The 20,734-nt window shown below is 39.8% G+C and overlaps 1 protein-coding gene across 4 annotated transcripts in view; it reads left to right on the plus strand.

Moving 5' to 3' along the window:
• Window positions 1-5,433: 5,433 nt before the first annotated feature.
• Window positions 5,434-20,734, plus strand: part of TIPRL (TOR signaling pathway regulator) — a 36,324-nt gene continuing 21,023 nt past the window's right edge. Inside the window, exons 1-4 of one of the 4 annotated variants that reach the window (XM_067728564.1) lie at window positions 5,434-5,516; window positions 11,829-12,008; window positions 12,693-12,792; window positions 20,012-20,143. In XM_067728564.1, the coding sequence (XP_067584665.1) occupies window positions 11,848-12,008; window positions 12,693-12,792; window positions 20,012-20,143 (393 nt within the window). In that variant the 5' untranslated portion in view covers window positions 5,434-5,516; window positions 11,829-11,847. The other 3 variants (XM_067728561.1, XM_067728562.1, XM_067728565.1) reach the window with 3 other exon arrangements.

The following is a 20,734-nucleotide window of genomic DNA, read 5'->3' on the forward strand; positions in this document are numbered from 1 at the left end:
TTTTTTTTAAAGAGAAAGGAAAAACAAAAAACAAAAAACCTCTGTTCTGGATTCTAGAGGGGAAGGATTGCTTCCCTTATATGGTGCAGGGAAGAGAACCTGGGCTTTCCAGCCAGACATTTTTGAACTTGAGTTTTGATTCTATCACTTAGGAGCACTGTGATCTTCAGATATTTGACTTCTCTAAGCTCTGGTTTCTTCAGCTATGAAATGGGGATAATAATTATATCTATCTCCTTTGTAAAGGGCTTGGTATAGTCCCTGCCATGCAGCAAACTTTTAAAACAATGTTAGCTATTTGTGGTAGAGTAATTTATTGAGATATTAATTTGCACTTTCTTTTTACTACTGTGGAATTGTCCAAAAGAAAAAGCTATCTGTGCTATGCTCTCAGTATTTTCCTTCCACTCTTCCAAAAGGGCAGCCAAGGTTTTGTGCTCCTACTTTCAAGGGAGATTTGCAGTGTTTGGCGGGAGAGGGAGAGGGGAGGGTAGGTGGGAGATAGGCATAAAGAGAGACACTAAGAGTTCTCCAAACTGAGAAGGATATGGAAAGTTGGGGGAACCTTGAGGGGGAGAGACCTCCTTCTCCGCTTCCATTCCCCACTCCGCTTCATCCCTGCCCCTCCTGAAGCCTGGGGAAAGAGCCGAGTCTTAGAGGGATGGAAACCCCCAGGAGGCTGAGCACAGGCAGCAGAGCTTCTGGAAGCCTGCAGGCTGGGGCTGTGGGCATCTCAGGGTGAGCATGTGGGCCAAAACCAGAGAAGTTGCCTCAAGCATTTTCCCCTGCCTAAGGTCTAGATCCTTAGACCTTTGTATTATCCTAAGGATAGTGGTGAATGGTATTGGGGTGAGGAGTCCCTATTCTATTTGGCAAGGGTCTGAGTTGGATTTAATATGATTTAAAGAAAATACATTGGCTATATTAAATACCTATCATATTTTTATTCTTTTTCTTATTGGTTGTGTTACTGTATGATACTGGGCAAGTAGGTTATTTAACTCTTATTCTCAGCTTCCTCATCTGTACAACGGGCAATAATAATACATAACTCACAGGGTTGTTGCATGTGAAGATTGGATGGGAGTGTGTCTCTTGACAGTGTCCAGAACAGCCCATCACTGGCCATTTTTATTGCCCCTTTTCTCATTCTTTTGAGCATTCCTAGCTCTTGGCCTCTGGACATGATGCTTCAGCATTTGGAGTAATTTTTCCTTCCTCTGCTGTTTGAATCGTACTTTGTCCTTCAAGTCCTAATGTAAGCATTTTTGTCTTCCCTGACCACCGGGCAGCCTTCTTTTCTCTGAACTCCCGAGGCATTTATCTTGCTCAGCCCTTCTTTCACACATCTGATATCTCCTAAGCACCCTCGGGGTGGCTGGTTTACTAAGGGGAAGTAGACAAAGTCTGCCTTCACGGAGCTCACATAAGAAGATTATCTCCATGTCTTTTTTATTATTATTATTATTCAGAGTTTTCGAGGTTCTATTTACCACGAATAAAGAGTGCACATGGGGCTTCCCTGGTGGCGCAGTGGGGGCTTCCCTGGTGGCGCAGAGGTTGAGAGTCCACCTGCCGACGCAGGGGACACGGGTTCGTGCCCCGGTCCGGGAAGATCCCACATGCCGCGGAGCGGCCGGGCCCGTGAGCCATGGCCGCTGAGCCTGTGCGTCCGGAGCCTGTGCTCCGCAACGGGAGAGGCCACAACAGCGAGAGGCTCGCGTACCGAAAGAAAAAAAAATTAGCTTCAGTGACGGTCCTGCAGGTGGTAGCTGACTATAAACACAGATTCAATTTGCCCGTGTGCAGGTTGCCTATGTGACTTTAGGACATTTATTAAACCAGAAGTGGGAAATTTAGAGTTGGACTATTCAGATTATGGAAAACTTCAAGTACTCTGATCCTGCAATCCCCAGCCCCTCTTCCTCTCTCAGATGAGATAGCCCTGCCTTGCTTGAAAACTCTAGGATGACCTCATCTGAGGCAGGTAATTTGCAAAAGGGTTCCAGTTCTCTCTGTGCCCCACACCTAGCACTTCTCATTCCCTCTAGATCCTTAACTATACTCATTCTCAGCATATCCAGAGAACAAGTTGCAAAGTCAAATCTAGAATTCATAAACAGCAAGAAAATTGCAATATTCTGCTAATTTATATTGGCAAAGTCCCAGGAAACAAGTGTAGGAATAAAATCCGAGGATGCTGATCCAGCGCGGGAGGAATGTAATTTTAGAGTGAGCTGAATGCGTTGATATGTCCATTCAGGGCTGGTGTGAACAGCTGGGACTCGTTTGCTCAGTAGGCTGACTGAAACCTGAACGCAGCCATGACCGATGATGACAGAACTAGAGATACAGATTTTCTTTGGCTTAATGTAGAAGTAAAGCAAAAACATAGGGTGATAAGAATGTGGGAGTGAATTTCTCACATGTTACCTGCTCATCCACCTCCTAATTATGTTCCCTGCGAGGATTAGAGGACACGTTCTTCACCAAGAAATGCAATGGTGAAAGGGGGACCACCGTCCTTGGAAAGTGCTTCGATGGCTTACTTCTGTAGTGCAGGGATAGAGGTGGGAGATGTTCCACTGGAATAGACTCCTTGATTTCCATAGAGATGTTGGAATGTCCAAGATGGCAAAAGCCTAAGAGGAGCATTTAATTGACCAGAGGCAATGTGAATACGGCAAGTACAATAGGCAGCAAGGACAAAGTGATCATCAGAATGAATTGACCCACAGAGATCTTGGGGAGGGGCAATTGTTGATGGGTCCCTGGGTCAGAAATAGATGGGCAGATCATTAAGGTTCTACTTGATCGATATTACAAACACAACCCTGAGTATAGTTAAAAAACAAAACCAAAAAGAACCCCAACTTGGATGGTGTCACCATGGGAGCCACAGCCCTCCCCTAACTCTCAGATCTGAGTCAGTTCACAGATCCTGAACTCCTTGAAGGAAGGAGAAGCTGGGTAGCCTTGAGGATGGGCAATTTGGCCAAATTATTAGCAATTTCAAGATCAGTCTTTCTGCATGCCATTCTATAGTGCAGAAAGAAATCATTCTGAGATAGAAGAGACAGTTAAATCAATTTATAACTGATGCAGTATACAAATTTGAACAATACTGATTCTCTTTAATAATCACGATCATTCATTCAGAAGTGACCCCACATGCAGGTATTAGCATTCACTGCCAATGTGCACCATATGAACTGTCACATGAGGGGGAACAAAGGAAGTTCAGACAGATCTGAAACTTCCTTTCCACTGGCTCTTCTTCAGAGAATCCTGTTTTCTTCTCTCTTTTCATATGGCCATGTATTTTCTCTTGGTGGTCCCTGTTCCTCCTCGTCATTACAGAATACAGAGACCAGTTGAACAATACCCTGATTATGGCTTTGTGATCTCCAGACCACAGACTGGATATTTCTCCCCTTACATTCAGTCAGTCCCCTACTCCTTTCCCATATATGTCCTCTCTAACCCCTCTACTACGCCCTTCAATTAGACCAATGGTCCACAAAGTCTTTTTTTTTTTCTTTTTGCAGTACACGGGCCTCTCACTGTTGTGGCCTCTCCCATTGCGGAGCACAGGCTCCGGACGCACAGGCTCAGCGGCCATGGCCCACGGGCCCAGCCGCTCCGCCGCATGTGGGATCCTCCCGGACCGGGTCACGAACCCGTGTTCCCTGCATCGGCAGGCGGAGTCTCAACCACTGCGCCACCAGGGAAGCCCCACAAAGTCTTTTGATCACTTGCCATCAATATCTGTAAAAAACCGAGCATGTATCCCAATATTTGTTTATAAATAAAAGCCATGTGAATATATGATTTATTATGTACATTATGAAACATACACAGAAATAGAATTCAAAAAAGATGAGATAAATATAAATATTTTCTTCCTCCATTCCAGTGCATTTGGTACATACCCTGGTGTATGTGTGTGTATCTGGCTTTGAAGACACAAGTTTAGGCCATCAAGGTTGCTCATCTAGGCAATGACCCCTAATCATCCATTGGAAGAAATCCCAAGTTCTTTAGCACAGCATTAAGTTCCCTCCTGATTTGGCCCACACCTACCTCATCCCCTACATCCTCCTACATACATAAAAGTTTAGGTTCCAGTTGTTCTCAACGACTTCTTACTCCTTACTTATTCTGTGCTGCTCTATGCTTCCATGCCTATGCACCTGCTGTTTCTTGTCCATGAAGTGGACTGTCTCCTCCTGGTGAAACCGTTTATCTTCTCTTTAAAATCTTGCTCTGGCATCATCTTCTTTGTGAATCATTCCTAACCTATACAGAGAGAGTTAATTACTCTTGCCTCCTGTACCATGTCCATGTACACATACCATTTTATTGCCCAGATGTCACATGGTATTGTTTGTATTACTTTGTTACTTATACTTGAGTGCAATTGATCTCATACTTGAAATTATAGACAATGTCTTATGTATCTAATATGCTTAGCATGTGGCACAGATGAACAAAGTTGCTTGAGGCTGGGGAATGTCATAGCATATTCATATTTTTCATTTTAATGCTTTTCTCCAAGTACTGTGCTTCAGACCTTAGAAATGTAAATATTCATTGACTAAATAAGCAGACAGGTGAATGGATGTATAGGTAGATATATAAGTAAATGGATGAATTAAAAGACAAGGGAAAGGTGTAAAAGTTGTTTTAAAATAAGAACAAGAACAGTCATGAAGAAGAGGGAATATGCCTGTTCTATGATGCCCCAGAGGGCAAGACCAAGTTCAAATAATGTAAGTAACAAGGAAGCAGGTTTTACCTCAACCTAAGCTCTAATCATTAAAGGGCACAGGCTATTTAGAGATAGTAAGCCTCTATCTTTTTTTTTTTTTTTTTTGCGGTACGCGGGCCTCTCACTGTTGTGGCCTCTCCTGTTGCGGAGCACAGGCTCCGGATGCACAGGCTCAGTGGCCATGGCTCACGGGCCCAGCCGCTCCGCAGCACGTGGGATCTTCCCGGACAGGGGCACGAACCCGTGTCCCCTGCATCGGCAGGCGGACTCTCAACCACTGCGCCACCAGGGAAGCCTTGAAGGATGAAATTTTTGATAGGAGTCTTAGTCCATAGTAGCTAGATGTCCACTTGTCATGCAGCACTTGATGCTGAAACTCCTAAATTCTAAGTGACTTTAAAATTTTGTCCTCAACGGAAAAATGTAGGGCATTTCCTCTCTACACCAATTCGCCAACACGAGAGGTAATTCCCTGCTTTGCAAAGTCGTCTAGCATTACGTTGTATTCGCCTTTTACAACACTGACCTTCCTTGAAATGCCCCAAGACGACGTCAACCAGTGAGTTCAGGGGGCGGTGCGTCCCTGACCACACCCCCTGCTGCCAGAGCCTCGCCCCTCAGCAGTTTTTCCCCTCTTTTCAGGTGCGTCGTGACGTAAGACGTAGGTCACGCAACCTTGGCAACTGGTCCCGGAAGCAAAACCCGAGGGGCGGAGAAGAAGGCGGAAAGGAGGGCCTGCGTCCGGGTAGGCCGGCAGGGGGCGGGGTGGGGCCGGGCATGGTAACAGCTCGGAAGCCGAGGGGGCTGGGTCGGGGGGAGGCGGAGGGACCGGTGTCGGTCGCCGCCGCCGCCGCTGCCGCCGCTGCTCCAGCCTGTTCCGTGTGGCCCACGCGGGCCCCGCTGCGGCCATGATGATCCACGGCTTCCAGAGTAGCCACCAGGACTTCTCCTTTGGGCCCTGGAAGCTGACGGCGTCCAAGACCCACATCATGAAGTCAGCGGATGTGGAAAAGTGAGGCTCCGGGGCTGGGATTCGGGCGCGAGCTGGGGAGCTGGGCCTGGGCGGGAGGCAGGGCGAACTCGGCGGAGCCCCAGCCCTTCTCTGGGGGGCGGAGGCTCGGGTCCCTCCGGACGGAACCTTTGAATTGACAACACCAGGAAATATTCCTGTCTCCACCTCCTGTCCTTCGGTTCGGGCCGCCAGGCGCTGCCTTCGTGAAATTGTCACTCCGCCTGGATTTGAGCAGAGCATGATTGTTGCGGTGGACTTTCCCCTCCCGTAGGTCTCTACCTGACGCAGCCTGCGCCACCTTTAGACTATTTCTTTCTGGGTGGATATGACCTGTTTTCTTAGGGGTTGATAACGGGGATAATATATATGCTTGGTTTTTAGCATGTCAGGGGCCGTGCCAGGCACGTGAGATACAGAAGATGAAAGACAGCGTCTGCCTCGAGGAATTTACAGTCTTGTGAGAGAGACAGACGATTATAATACAGTGTGAATTGATATAGGTGTATATGCAGGGTTATTTGAGATTGTTTAAGGGAACAAGGCATCCGGGAAATTGGGATGCCTGAACTGAATCTTGATAAAGTCGGTGGGATGGGGTGGGGCTTGGGGGCCTGTGTAAGGCCAGGGAGAGTGACAGCTGTGATGCGTTTGTGATGCCTGAACTGAATCTTGACAAAGTCGGGGGGTGGGGCGGGGTCCGGGGGCACGTGGCAAGCCGGTGGGTCAGAGAGAGTGGGAGCCATGAAGGACTGTTTCTGTGTGATTGGAGTGTGAGGTATCAGAGGGGGAGTACTGTAGTGAGAAGCCAGAGGCAGGTAGGGCCCTGGGCAGTGGAGATACCACTGATAGAACTTTTATGCCAGGCTCAGGAGTTTCGAATTTTATCTGACTACTACCGGGTGCCATTTTATACAAAGGATCGACATTATCAGATGTACACTCTGAAAGATTTCTCTGGAGGTGATGTGGAGGATAGATTGGTGGGCTGCAGGACTGGGTAAGGAAACCGGTTAGAAGGGGTGAGAGGAGAGGTTTTAGAAGATTAAGTGCCTGAATTTGATGGCCACTTGATAGGAGGAGGAAGGAAGAAGGAGGAATCTATACCCTTGGCAAGATTTCATTGCCATTGGACAAGGTGAGAAACCCAGGAGGAGGAGCAGATTGGGGGCAGGTGTTGGATAGAGGATGAGTTTAGTTTTGTTGAAATATGTGTTGTGTGTGGGTTATAAAGTGGAGGTGTCTTAGGCGTTTATTTTGGAGCTTAAAAAAGATGACTTGTCCATGGATTTAGGTTTGGGAATCATCAGCTTATAGTTGATACCTGAAGCCTTGGGAGTGAATTAAGATCATCTAGAAGTTATCCAGAAGAAAAGGAAAAGGTCATGAGATGGAACCCTAGGGAGCACTGACATTTTAAGATTTAGGCAGAGGGAAGTGACCAGGGAAGAGATGAGAGTCATGAAAGGATGTTTAGCTTCCTAATTGAAAAAAAAAAAAAAAAAAGTAACATTCTTAAAGAGTCACTAAGAAAAATTGAGAAAATACAGAAAAGAAAGGGAAAAAATTCCCTTCATCCCACCACAGACTGAGTTACTCTCTGAGTTTTCCTCTCCATATAACTTTCTCTGTTACGTATTGCACCATATATATAATTGTGGTATATAAAGCAGTCAGCTTCAAATTGCGGTTACCCATATAATTTACTTACAGACTCCCTAAGAGGTGCTGGATGCATGGAGAGTTCTAAGGGAATCAAATTCCAGATCTTTAATCTCCTTGTTTATTATTTCTAAAACAGCTCTGCCTGAGTATACTTAGTCCTTTTTCCTTCACAAAAGAAAGGTTTATCTGCTCCCATCCTAAATTTTTCTGTGATGCCTTGCCCTAGGGTATAGAAACCTCTTGGGTGCTATATAAATGAATTAGGGGAAATTTTGGATTAACGAAACTTCCTTTAATGAATTTAGGCATCTTAATCCCATAGAGGCTTCCTGTCTTCCTTGCCTTATAAATGGTCCTACCTATTTGTTAATGGTGAAGCTTGACATTAGAAATGGGGTTAAGATACTCTGTGTTTGGCATGTGTTTAAGATACTCGGAATTTAGGACATTTGAAGAAGTGTAAGTTAGTGGCAGTGATTCTTTTACATATATGACTGGAATATTTCATAGGACTACCAGATTTTTCCAGATACGTTGGGAAAAATCCAGAGAATCACATCTTATATTAGTTCATGTTTGGTATGCATTATCCAGTAAAGTCGTTAAAACTTTACTACTTGACTGGTTTATTTTACTTAGCATAATGTCCTCAGGTGTCATCCATGTTGTCACAAATTGCAGAATTTCCTTCTTTTTAAAGGCTGCATAGTATTCCATTGTATGTGTAAAACACATTTTCTTTTCTTATTTTTTTGTTTTTTTTAAACCACGTTTTCTCTATCCATTCATATGTCTATGGACATTTGCATGGGAATGTTGATCTCTCTAGTATTTAATATTTTCTATTTCCTAATAGCAAAAGAATAAATTTCACTTAAATTTATGGTGAAAAATTAATGTTATTAGACATCATACTAAAGATGGACAACTTAAAAGGTTAGATCATTGATATGTGCACATATACATAAACACAGAGATAAAATAAACATACAGTGTGCCTGTTTTTTCTTTACTATTGTATCATAAGCATTTTTCTCCATTATATTCTCCCTTTAAGTATTTTTAATGGTTCCATAATATTTCATCATATAGATATACTATAGTTTACATAACCATTTATTTCTTTATAATTAGAGTATTTTCTATTAAAAATAAGATGATTATGAGTATTAATGTGTATAATTTTTTTTTCCTACATTGGGGATTATTTCTATATTACAGATTTCCCAAAGCTGATATTTTGGGTCAAAGAATATAAATTTGATTAAGTTCTTGGTACTTTTTTCTTAATTTTTGCCTCAGGGTGGAATGTAAATTGATACAGTTCTTCTGAAAATCAAGTGAGCAAGTGCTTGTTTCCCTCAGTGGGTGCTTTTGCTTTTTTTTAAAGCTTGCAACAAGTAGAGAATTTTACTGGCGAAGGTGTTTTCCTACAAGAAACAGAATCTTTAATTGCTATCTTTTCTTCATAGCCAAAATTAATATAATTGTTGTGTAAGAACAAAAAGTTCACCAGAGATAGGAAGCTTATGGAAACATGGGACTGTGGTGCATTAAGTCCTCTCCTGGGCAGTCATGGTGGAATTAGAACCCGTCTTTATTCCTGAAAGTGGTGAGGCTTTGATGATCCAGGAATGAAGTAGATGTTTATAATAAGAATCAATATTTTTTCCATTTAAGGCTTAAGTATTTTAATTTGTTTATGCAAGGTTTTTTGCTTGTTTGTTTTTAATATATATACAAGACTTGATTGGTGTGTCTGATTGGAAATAGATTTAAAGCAGTTGGAAAGAGAGTAATTGTGGTCTTGGGATATGCATAGATCCTTTGTTAGTTTTATGTCAGAATATATTCTTTAATATAGCATTATTTTACTTTACCTAACAAGTATAACTATGTAGCTGTTCAAAAATCCAGAAGTCTTAAAAAAGAAAAAGCCTTCGGTTCTGCTAAAGTAGCTATCATATAACACTTGCACTAAAATTCTGTGCTTTGTTCAGGATCCGTTAGAACTTCATTCAGAGCATATTTACACTTTTGACTCTATTGCATACTTTATAATTGTAACCATATTGGAAATGTAAGGAAGGAAAAGAGTTCCATATAGTCACTTTGCCCTAATAAATGAATTGTTAGCATTTTTCATGTTCTCTTTTTATTCATTATGCAATTTTAAGGAGTATGATTGTTTGATTTTCCATCCTTTGATAGATAAGAAACCAAATAAAAAGGGATGAGGTTGCTTCAGGGGCAGATACCTACATTCTAGAGTAGCTAGAGGTATACACACTCAATTGAACTTGAGGACATTGTCTTACAAGATTGTTAAATATGATGATCTCGGGCTTCCCTGGTGGCGCAGTGGTTGAGAGTCCGCCTGCCGATGCAGGGGACACAGGTTCGTGCCCCGGTCCAGGAAGATCCCACATGCCGCGGAGCGGCTGGGCCCGTGAGCCATGGCCGCTGAGCCTGTGCGTCCGGAGCCTGTGCTCCACAACGGGAGAGGCCACAACAGTGAGAGGCCCGTGTACTGCAAAAAGAAAAAAAAAAAAAAAAAAAAAAAAAAAAAAAAAAAATGATGATCTCTGGTCAGCAAGAAAAGGTAAAATAACATTTTATATGTTTTGTTTAAAAACAAAGAGAAGTGTACAATACATTATGAAAATTTTCCAAAATCAGTATTAACAGAAAAAAATTGGTACATAAGATAACCAGAAAATCACTTCCATGGAACCTCTGTGTTAGTTGTGCTTTCAGGTTGTAAGGAACAGAGACTCCCGTCCACTGCCCACCCCCGTGTTGCCTCAAGTGATGAGAATTTAATAATACATGAGGAAATAACTAAACACGGAATTAGCTCAGAAAATGAACAGCAGTTCTTGTGGCCCCAACTATAGATGTCTCTAATCTTCTTGTCACCCTTATTTCTCAGTCTCTACTTTGCTCTATCTGCTTCTCTTGCTATTACTTAAAAATTTCACTCTCCCCTCTTCTCTACCTCATGGTTCTGTGTCATGCCATGTCTCTTAGTCTGTGCTTCGTTTAACTGTCATTCAGACTTATAAAAAGAGGGATCAGAGTAAGTTTAATTGGCCGTTATTCAATTCAGCATGAGTGTTTCGGGCAGAGTTCTCAGGCTAAAATTCAGGGGTTCCTGCCAGCCCATAGATAATTGCCTTTGGTTGAGAAGCAAAACTTTCATCCCTAAATTGACAGTCCTGGTTGTCACTCAGGGGTTGGGGTCATAAGGCATGGTAACCTATACATTGACCTACTTTTTTCAGAAGTAACGAGTAGCCACTTAAAAGTCTTTATAACAGGGGTCACAGACTCAGCTTTTAAAGGGCCAAGGAGACTGGTGAACCAGAGAGCCTATGCCCCACTTGAAGGGGGCAACCTCCACTCAGCTCCAGCCAGTTGGTGTCACATGGAAATACAGGTCCAATGTTGCCAAGTGTTTTTTTTTTTAAGAGAAACTAGAAGTCCAGATTTCTCAAAAATCTCTCAATTTTTATTGGCACCTCAATAATTTTGCCAGTTATTTCAAATATTAAAAAATATATTGTGTAGGCTAATCAAAACACATCTGTGGGTTCATAATTTGTGATCCTGGTCTTATAGTATGTCTAATATAACTTTCTTATGTAATGAGGCTAGCTAGATGAGGTCCAGGTCTTTAAAAGCAGTCTTATATAGTGGAAATAGGCCTGGTGTTACCACTTAACTGGCTCTGTGATTTGAGTTAGCTGCTTAAACTCTCTGAGCCTTTCTTAGCTCACAGGGTAGTTTTTTTTTGTTTGTTTTGTTTTGTTTTTTTGCGGTACGCGGGGCTCTCACTGTTGTGGCCTCTCCCGTTGCGGAGCTACAGGCTCTGGACACGCAGGCTCAGTGGCCATGGCTCACGGGTGCAGCCGCTCCGCGGCATGTGGGATCCTCGCGGACCGGAACATGAACCCGCGTCCCCTGCATCGGCAGGCGGACTCTCAACCACTGCGCCACCAGGGAAGCCCCACAGGGTAGTTTTGAGGCGCAAATTCAAGTGTCTCAGATGTGATCTCTGATCATCCTACCTAAAACAGTGCCTCCCCCATCACCTTGCTTTAATTTTTGTATATCACTTGTTACTAGCTGACATTATATTGTGTATTTATTTGTATATTTATTATCTGTCTAATTTAGCCCACTACCTAATACAGTGCCAAAAAGATATACACAGAGAGAATGGATGATGAAACCCCTTATAGACTTTACAAATATATTATTTTATTAAATCATGTATTATTTAACTCATTTAGGAGTAGAAGGTATTCTGTGGGGATCAGAAGGAAGCAAAAGTGCCAACAGTGATATAAAATAATTCTGCTGACTTTTGGTTATACATAGGTTAGCTGATGAATTGCATATGCCATCTCTCCCTGAAATGATGTTTGGAGACAACGTTTTAAGAATCCAGCATGGCTCTGGCTTTGGGATTGAGTTCAATGCTACAGATGCATTAAGATGTGTGAACAACTACCAAGGAATGCTTAAAGTAGCCTGCGCTGAAGAGTGGCAGGAAAGCAGGTGAGAATCTGGGTAGTTATGGGTTAAACAAAACAGAAAAGAGTTGAAAAAATATTCAGTTGTGATATGTGTATTTTATTAGAATGGCTAGTACTATTATTAAATCTGATAGTTGAATCATTCTAGAGTTCATTTTTCTCATCCATAAAATGGAGTTTAATTACCCTGCTCTTGAACACTTCTTGAATTAAATTGAATTACAATTGAGCTGAGCTATGTAGGGTTTACTTTTTTGAGCTTTCAGTGTTCTTTAGTGAAGAGGCATTACACTGTGTACTTTAATGTTCCTAGTTTTGAAGAACAGTGTTTACTTATGATTTGTGTTGAAAGTTTGAGGAGCACTGAAATTAAGAAAAATGTATTTTCTTTCATAATCAAATCAGCAGTTATTTACTTTGTGCCTATTATGTACTAGGTTCTTTGAAAAAAGTATAAGCCTTTAAACCATGTCCTCAGGCGGTGTACAGATTAATTGGAGAGACTACATTATCAGTACATGACAAGTTAAATAGCAATAAATGTGCAGAAAAACTAAGACAGATCTTGTGTTAGTGAATTATGACAAGCATATGTATTTAGTAGGGTATTTTATATTATCTGTAGAATGTAATTGGGTGTGATAAATGAAGACACATGATCTATATTCTACATCACTGACTGACCCTTCTCATTTTGGTGTTTGAGGACGGAGGGTGAGCACTCGAAGGAGGTTATTAAGCCGTATGACTGGACCTATACAACAGATTATAAGGGAACGTTACTTGGAGAATCACTTAAGCTAAAGGTAAATCTTATTTTTTGCTTTTATGAGTCATTGATTGCCTTGGACAGTTTCAGTGTTAGAACTTTCTAGTAATGAGTTATTTTATGCTGCTACTTTACTTTCTATTGTGCGAGGCTTCAGAACCTAATGTAAAGGGATTTTGCTTGTTGATTATCAGCACAAAATAAAAGAAAGCCATAGGGGAACAATTTTTGCTAAAAATGTGGTTGGTAGCAATGGCAGACTGCCTTAATGTTATCATTATCGCTATCAAGAAGCATTAAAATGTGTCTGTTCTTGGTGTCATGTATTAGGTGATTTAGGCAGAACCTGCTAGCTAGTAGCTTACAGTTTTACAGATGAACAGATATGTGGGCAGATAGAAATTTTGGTCAGACAGCTTGGATTATTGTTTGCCTACACTATGTGTGAACCTGGTGTGACTTCAAGCAAGTTATTTAATCTGACTGGTTTTGTTTTATCAGTAAATTGGATAAACAGAAATATCTACCTCACAGCAGATATAAGATAAATCTAAGGGAAAATTCCCAGTGAATTCTAAATCTCTATATTAATGTTAAGTTGCATCTGTGTAAGTCCTGCTTAGGAAGAGATTCACTTCGTGGTAAATGACACCAGGACGGTGGAATTGGTAGGCCTCATATTGGGAGCTTAGCTACATAGAGCCATGGATACTGCAGGAAACAGACAAAAAAATCCTTCCATTACAGTCTAATGGGGGAGGAAGGTTTTTCTAGTCCATTAATACTTCATAGATTAATATTCTCTCTTTTCACTCCTGATTGAAAAACTTTGCAAAGTGTGTAGGCCTTTTGATATTTCATTTCAAGGAGTGAGGAAACGAGAGCTTGTTTTAACCCAACGCGATAATGATGATGACTTACTTTGCGGGCTGACTTACAAAAGCCTCCTGGAGGCTATGAAGTAGCATTAGCTGTGATCAAGGAGCAAGATCCACGGCAGTAGAGACAGGGAGTGAGAGAGTAGTAGGAGGTGAAAGACATGTGCTCAGTACCCTTTATTGGCACGTCAGCCTGTCATGTAATTTGTTCTAAGGTGTTGCTGACAAATGTCAGTGTGATCAAACACTCACTAGTGGTAAGGAGCTCAGGCTTTGGCAAACCTGAGTTCAAATCCCAGCACCATCACTTAACAGCTTGGAAAAGCAATTTAATCTTTGCTAAGCCTTAGTTCTCACTTTGGTAAACTAGGGATAATATCAGTTGTGAGGTAGTAAATAAGATAACATGTATTAAGTGTTTATGGCACAGTGTCTGTTAACACAATAAGATGTTAATAAATGGCAGCTGCTATTATTATGATAACATCATATCTCAAATGTCAAGGCAACTAAGTTAATATTATTGAAATACCAAGAGTAAAAGTAGCTATATTGTCTAAATAGTATTTACCCTTGCTTTATGGTCTAAACAGAGTTGATGAATGTGTTCCTTTATTGCCTTAAAAAATAGAGTGACTATTTTCCAGGTAAAATTGTTAGGACTTTGTTGCTTAATTCTCAAAATAGTCTTGTAGGATAGGCATTTTTATCCTTATTTTGTAGACGAAGAAATGGGTTCAAGATCTTAAAGTATGTGTCTCTTAGTAACATAACACTGATGTTAGAGCTTCTTGTTAAGCACATTTGTTATATGTGGAAGATCACTTTCATAGGAACATTTTTTACTTTTAACTTTGTTTTAATACCTAAGGATTTTTTGACCTGTAATATTATTTGAGATTTTAAATTATTTAATCCTTCAGCTCTTCCTTAAAATACTATTCAGAAGCCCTGGTATGTATAGGAAGTGTTTGCCTGTGTGGGAGAAGGTATTTTATGTGTACAGTAAGAATATCAGAGAATGAGGCATTAGAATGAAGCCTTTCCTTTGCCCTTAAATTGTTGGTTTTTAGTTGCTGGGGCCTGTTGGTGTGTGTGTGTGTGTGTGTGTGTGTGTGTGTGTGTGTGTGTGTGTGTGTGTGTGTGTGTGTGTGTGTGTGTGTGTTTAATGATTTCTCACTCTTTAGGTTGTTAAGCCTATTACTCTGAGTTGTAGCATGGTGTAAGAGGAGAGAGCCAGTCACAGAGTTGTACTGACCTGGCTGGATTCATATCCAGCCTTGTCATTTGTTGTCTGGGCTACCATAGGCACCTCTCTCAGACTGTGGTATGAGAATGTTATGAGAAGACAGGTCAAATGCCTAATATGTACCTGGCCTATAGTAACCTATCAACGTTTGGTTGTTTTCTTATTAAATAAATAAATTGAATATGCAGGAAAATATAAGTAGAAGACTGCCTCTTCTATTGATACTGCTTTTTAGGAATAAAACATGCTTAGTGTTCATGCATTTTAAAAAGCTTTTTTTTTTTTAAGCACATTGGAACATTTGCCCAACTTAGTGCGATTCAGTATCTTGAGCTTTCTTTTTTCCTTTTCTTTTCATTGTGGTAAAAAAATATGTAACATAAAATCTACTATCATAGTTATTTCTAAGTGTATTAAATACTGTTAAGTATATTCATGTTGTTGTGCAACTAATCTCCAGAACTTCTTCATCTTGAAAAACTGAAACTCTATACTTATTGAACAGCAACTCCCCATTTCTTCCTTCTCCCAGCACCTGGCAGTCACCTTTCTACTTTCTGTTTCTGTGAATTTGACTATTCTAGATGCCTCATATAAGTGGAATCATACATTATTTGTCTTTTTGTGACTGGCTTATATCACTTAGCATAATGTCCTCAGGGTTTATCCATGTTGTGGCATGTGTCAGACTTCCCATCCTTTTTAGGGCTGAGTAATATTCCATTGTATGTATATACCACATTTTGTTTTTCCATTCATTTGTCAGTGAGCATTTGGGTTGCTTCTACCTCTTGGCTATTGTGAATAGTGCTGCTGTGAACATAGGTGTGCAAATATCTCTTCAAAATTCTGCTTTCATTTTTTGGGGGGTATATACCCAGAAGTGGAATTGCTGGATCATATGGTAATTTTTTTTTAATTTTTGGAGGAACCCCTGTACTGTTTTCCATAGCGGCTGTAGCATTTTACATTCCCACCAGCAGTGTATGAGAGGTTTTGATTTGCATTTCCCTAATGGCTAGTGATGTTGAACATCACTATGCTTGTTGGTCATTTGTATATCATCTTTAATATCTTGAGCTTTTAAAAGTAACTTTAGGGCAGGAATGTGCTGACATAAACATTGGAAATGAATGGAGTTTATAAGACAAAAGGCAAAAAGAACTGCATATGAGTACTGTATGCTTGTTGATAGTTGTTTTCCTCAGAGGTATGGGTTAACAATTCTGATACTGTTTTAGTTTTGCAAGATGAAAAAGTTTTAGAGATCCATCTTACAACAATGTGAATATAATTTACACTACTGTACTGTACACTTAAATATGGTTAAGATGGTGGATTTCTTGTTATGCCCTTTTTTTTTTTTGGCCAGCAATTAGAAAAAAAGTTAAACATGATTGCCATGTAACCCAGCAATTCCACTCCTAAGTGTACACTCAAGAGAATTGAAAACTGTATATCCACATAAAAACCTGTACATGAATATGCATAGCTGCATTACTCATAATAGCTAAAATGTGAAAACCACCCAGATGTTCATCAGTGGATAAACAGAACTGGTATATCTAGACAGTGGAATATTATTTAGTCCTGAAAAGGGAAAGGAAACACTGATACATGCTACAACCTTGGAAACAGTATGCTAAGTGAAAGAAGCGAGACACAAGGGTACATGTATATGATTCCAGAATGATTTGCTGAACAAACAAATCTATAGAAACAGAAATTAGAGTATTGGCTTCCAGGGGCTGGGGGACGTGAGGAATGGAGAGTGACTGCTAATGGGTATGGCAGTTTCTTTTTGGGGTGATGATATGTTCTGGATTAGATAATAGTGGTGACTGCACAGTCTTGTGAATATACTAAAAACCACTGAATTGTACACTTTAAAAGGGTAAATTGTATAGTATGGGAGTTATGTCTCCATTTTTTAAAAAAAGAAAAATCATTGTAAAACATAGCAGTTTCACTGTATGTTCCTAATGGGATGTATACACACACACACACACACACACACACACACACACACACAACTTTCAACAGTTTTCAAAAAGGGAATTTAACATAGGGTTCTTAGCATCTGCTGTTAATTAACTATATGATAAATTTAAAAATATTTATGTCAAGTAATTTCCTTATTATAAGCCTCCATCTGATGTGAGGGAGGTTCCACTTGAAAGATGTGACCAGGACTTATTTTTCTTGTAATGTATCAAGAATATTTGTAGTGCTCCGTATGTTTTTTAAGCTTTTTAAAGATTGTGGAATAACTTAGAGAAGTCCATAAAACATGAAGGTAGAGTTTAATGAACTGAAAAATGCAACCACCCAGGAAAAGAAATAGAACATTGTGAGCACCTCCAAGCAGGACCCTTCCCGATCATAGTTCTTTTAAAAAAATATTTCCTAGTATCTTTTGAAATTTTCAACCTTAGCTTTTATTTCCTTGAAACTAGTGTGCATTGTTGTTTTACAGTTTGGGCCTCATATTTTCAACATCTAGAGTCCCCAGTGTCTTTTATTGTCTTGTTATTTCTGTTGGTTCCGATTTATGGTGTCTAGACTCCTAATATGCTTTCTTATTTTTCTTTGAATCCTGTTTTTCCTCCACAGAAGATTTTTGTTTATTTCTGGTGGGCAGCTGACGGCATTCATAGTCAAGGGCATAGGTTTGCAAACGGTTTCTGTAAAGGACCAGATAGTAAGTATTGCAGGCTTTGAGGACCATAGAGTTTATGTTGCAGTTACTCAGCTGTGCTGCTGTAGTCGAAAGCAGACATAGACAATATGCAAACGAATGGGTATAGCTGTTTCTCAGTAAAATTTTATTTATGGACATGGAAATTTGAATTTCATATAATTTTTATGTGACATGAAATATTCTTAAGAAAAAATTTCCCCCAGTCATTTCAAAAATGTAAAAAGGATTCTCAGCTTGCAGTTCATACAAAAATAGGTGGCAGCCCACATTGGCTTGGATGTCTTAGTTTGCTAACCTCTGGTATGGGGCCAGGGTTTGAGGTTTACTGGGCGTGTAATATAAGAAGCTCTGCAGCCAGCATAGCACTTTGAGATGTTATCCCAAAATTGGGAGCAGGGCAAGGAATTCTCCAAGGCCTCTGCCCTTAGTGAATACTGAGCAATTATGGCGCCAGCAGAGCTCAGCCTCTCCTCTGTCCAGTCATTGCTGATGCCTCAAGGCCAAAGCTGGAAAACCGTAGGCTCACCTACGGTTGAACCGTAGTTTCACTTTTCTGGGCTCCAGTCCTCTTCCAGATATCAGTCCAGTCATTCTTTAGTGCCTTGACCATATAATGCTTTTAAGAAGTTTTTGTTTTTTCATCCAGCTTTTTAAATTGTCTTCAGCAAGAGGGTTTGTCCAGGTTACTTATTTTGACAATACCAGAAGCCAGAAATGTTCCATATGTCTTAAGTGTAGCTGTTTTACCTTTTCTTTTCAGATGCTTGCGTTCAGGGAGGAGATAAGTGGAGTTGAGGAAGAGAAAAGGCAGAGAAATACAAAGTTTTAAACATATTTGTCCTTATGAATGAAGAAGATTGTATATAGATAAATATATTGAATTTCCCTAATCCATGTGTTATCTAATTATTTTTTGTCTTTCTCTTTCAAACATTTTATAAGAACAAGTAACTGGCAAAACTGATGGATTCATGTTCACCAATCACTTACTGAAGGCATATATGAAATATTAGTGAAGTAGCCATTTACTAATGAGAAAATTCATGTAATGATTAATTTTTTGGAAGTCAGATGTATCTATAAGGAGGATTTTCAGATGTGTTCCTTTGAACTAAAACTAATTAAAAAGTAAGGAATTTAGAAGTTGTGTTTATTTAATAGTAACTAAAGTTTTATGCTCTTAGGGAATCCTAGAGGCACCAACGTTGGTCTTAAATAGATCACAAACATGCAAGTGATGCAAGGGACTGATTATATATGCTGCCCTATCCCTATCCCTCACGTTCCTTCCCCATTCCGAATTTCACCTTCACGTGTGGTCTCATGTTGGAATAAAATTGCAGAGGGCTAAAATGTTATCTGTAGGTAAACATGGAAGAACTATGGACATTTTTTTCACCTCTTGGGAATCACATACAAACTGCTAGTTTCTTTCATAGCAACCTTTTCCCCCTCTGCATCACTTAATACTCCCTAAGATCATTTTCCCACAAAATCTATGTAATCTCTTGGACATCCGTATCATATTTTTCTAATTCTTGTCCAGTTTTCTGAAACTACTCTTCATTTCTTAATTCTATGCATGAGTCAAACAAATGACCTAGTCATAGCTGCTAAGTAAAGTAAAATAATAGCTACCATTTACTGAATTCTTATGGTTTGACAAGCATTGTTGTGTTTATTTATGTTACAACTATGTCAAAGAATTGAAAAGCTGAACATTTTGTAGTGAAATTGAATGTAGTAAAGAATGGTATCACAAATCATACTTTCGTGTTACTATTAGGAGATACTTGGATTTAGTGAGCTACTGACGTGACCTGCCTTGAGATTGTTGGTGCTTTTGTTGGGTTATGTATGTTTGTGTCCGGGGGCTACAAAATAATACTTTGGAAAAAATAGCTGGTATCCTCTACAGCCCTTTGGAATGCTACGAGTTTCCCTTAGAATTTCTCTGAAAGTTCTTATTTACCTCAGAATTTAAAGCACCTTTGTTTGTAGATTTGTGGATCTAAAATATATACGATCATTCTAATGGGAAAAAAATTTTTTAAGTTCCAAATAAATGTCGTAAAAGTAGACTTTTATGGCACAAAACTGCTTTGAACTTCTATGATAGTAGTAGTTCATCACATTGACTAATTTTCAGATGGTTAATTTTCTCATAGCCACAATAGAGCACTTGATTTTAATGTGTTCTGTTTAATGATTTTCATATGAAAGACGATGAATTTTGACTCTTTGTGTTGTGAAGCTATAATATCAGACATCTTAGGTTTTTCAGGGACAAGGCTTGTATCTCGTTTTTCGTGTCTACTGATAACACCCAAATTTAGAACCGGGTGTTCTGGCTATGCAGAAAATACTGGTAGGAAAGCTGTCTAAATTTTTTTTTTTTATGTGCCCCTTCTTATATTTTTTCTTTTAGGTTGTACCTACAACAGATCATATAGATACAGAGAAATTGAAAGCCAGGGAACAGATTAAGTTTTTTGAAGAAGTTCTCCTGTTTGAGGATGAACTTCATGATCATGGAGTTTCAAGCCTGAGTGTGAAAATTGTGAGTATTGTGGATGTGTTTAAAATTAACTTCTTCCATTTTTACCATTGGTCAGAAATACAAGACTAACTTGAAATCATACCATCTTAACGTGATGTCATGCAAAGTTTCACTTGGGTCTAGAATACATCTTGTTAATATCCATCATAAAATTCACGAAATCTTACATATTTTATATATTGTATTCTGTATATTTTGTATATTGTTAAGACTTTAGCAAATCATTTTTTTGTAGACCTGTCTGGCTACTTTGCTGTTTATTATTTAATTTAAATGAAAACTGTGACTCAATTTTCACATTTCTGAATTAAAAATGATAATTGAAAGGATCTGCAGACAGCACAGTGGGTGTCATTTTATTTTATTTATTTATTTTTTAAATTATTTTATTTTATTTTTTTATCTTTGGCTGCATTGGGTCTTTGTTGCTGAACGCAGGCTTTCTGTAGTTGCGTTGAGCAGGGGCTACTCTTCGTAGCGGTGCGTGGGCTTCTCATTGCGGTGGCTTCTCTTGTTGCGGAGAACGGGCTCTAGGCGTGCGGGCTTCAGTAGTTGTGGTGCACGGGCTTAGTTGCTCTGTGGCAGGTGGGA

Source organism: Pseudorca crassidens, chromosome 2 (genome assembly GCF_039906515.1).
Source record: "Pseudorca crassidens isolate mPseCra1 chromosome 2, mPseCra1.hap1, whole genome shotgun sequence".
NCBI lineage: Eukaryota > Metazoa > Chordata > Mammalia > Artiodactyla > Delphinidae > Pseudorca > Pseudorca crassidens.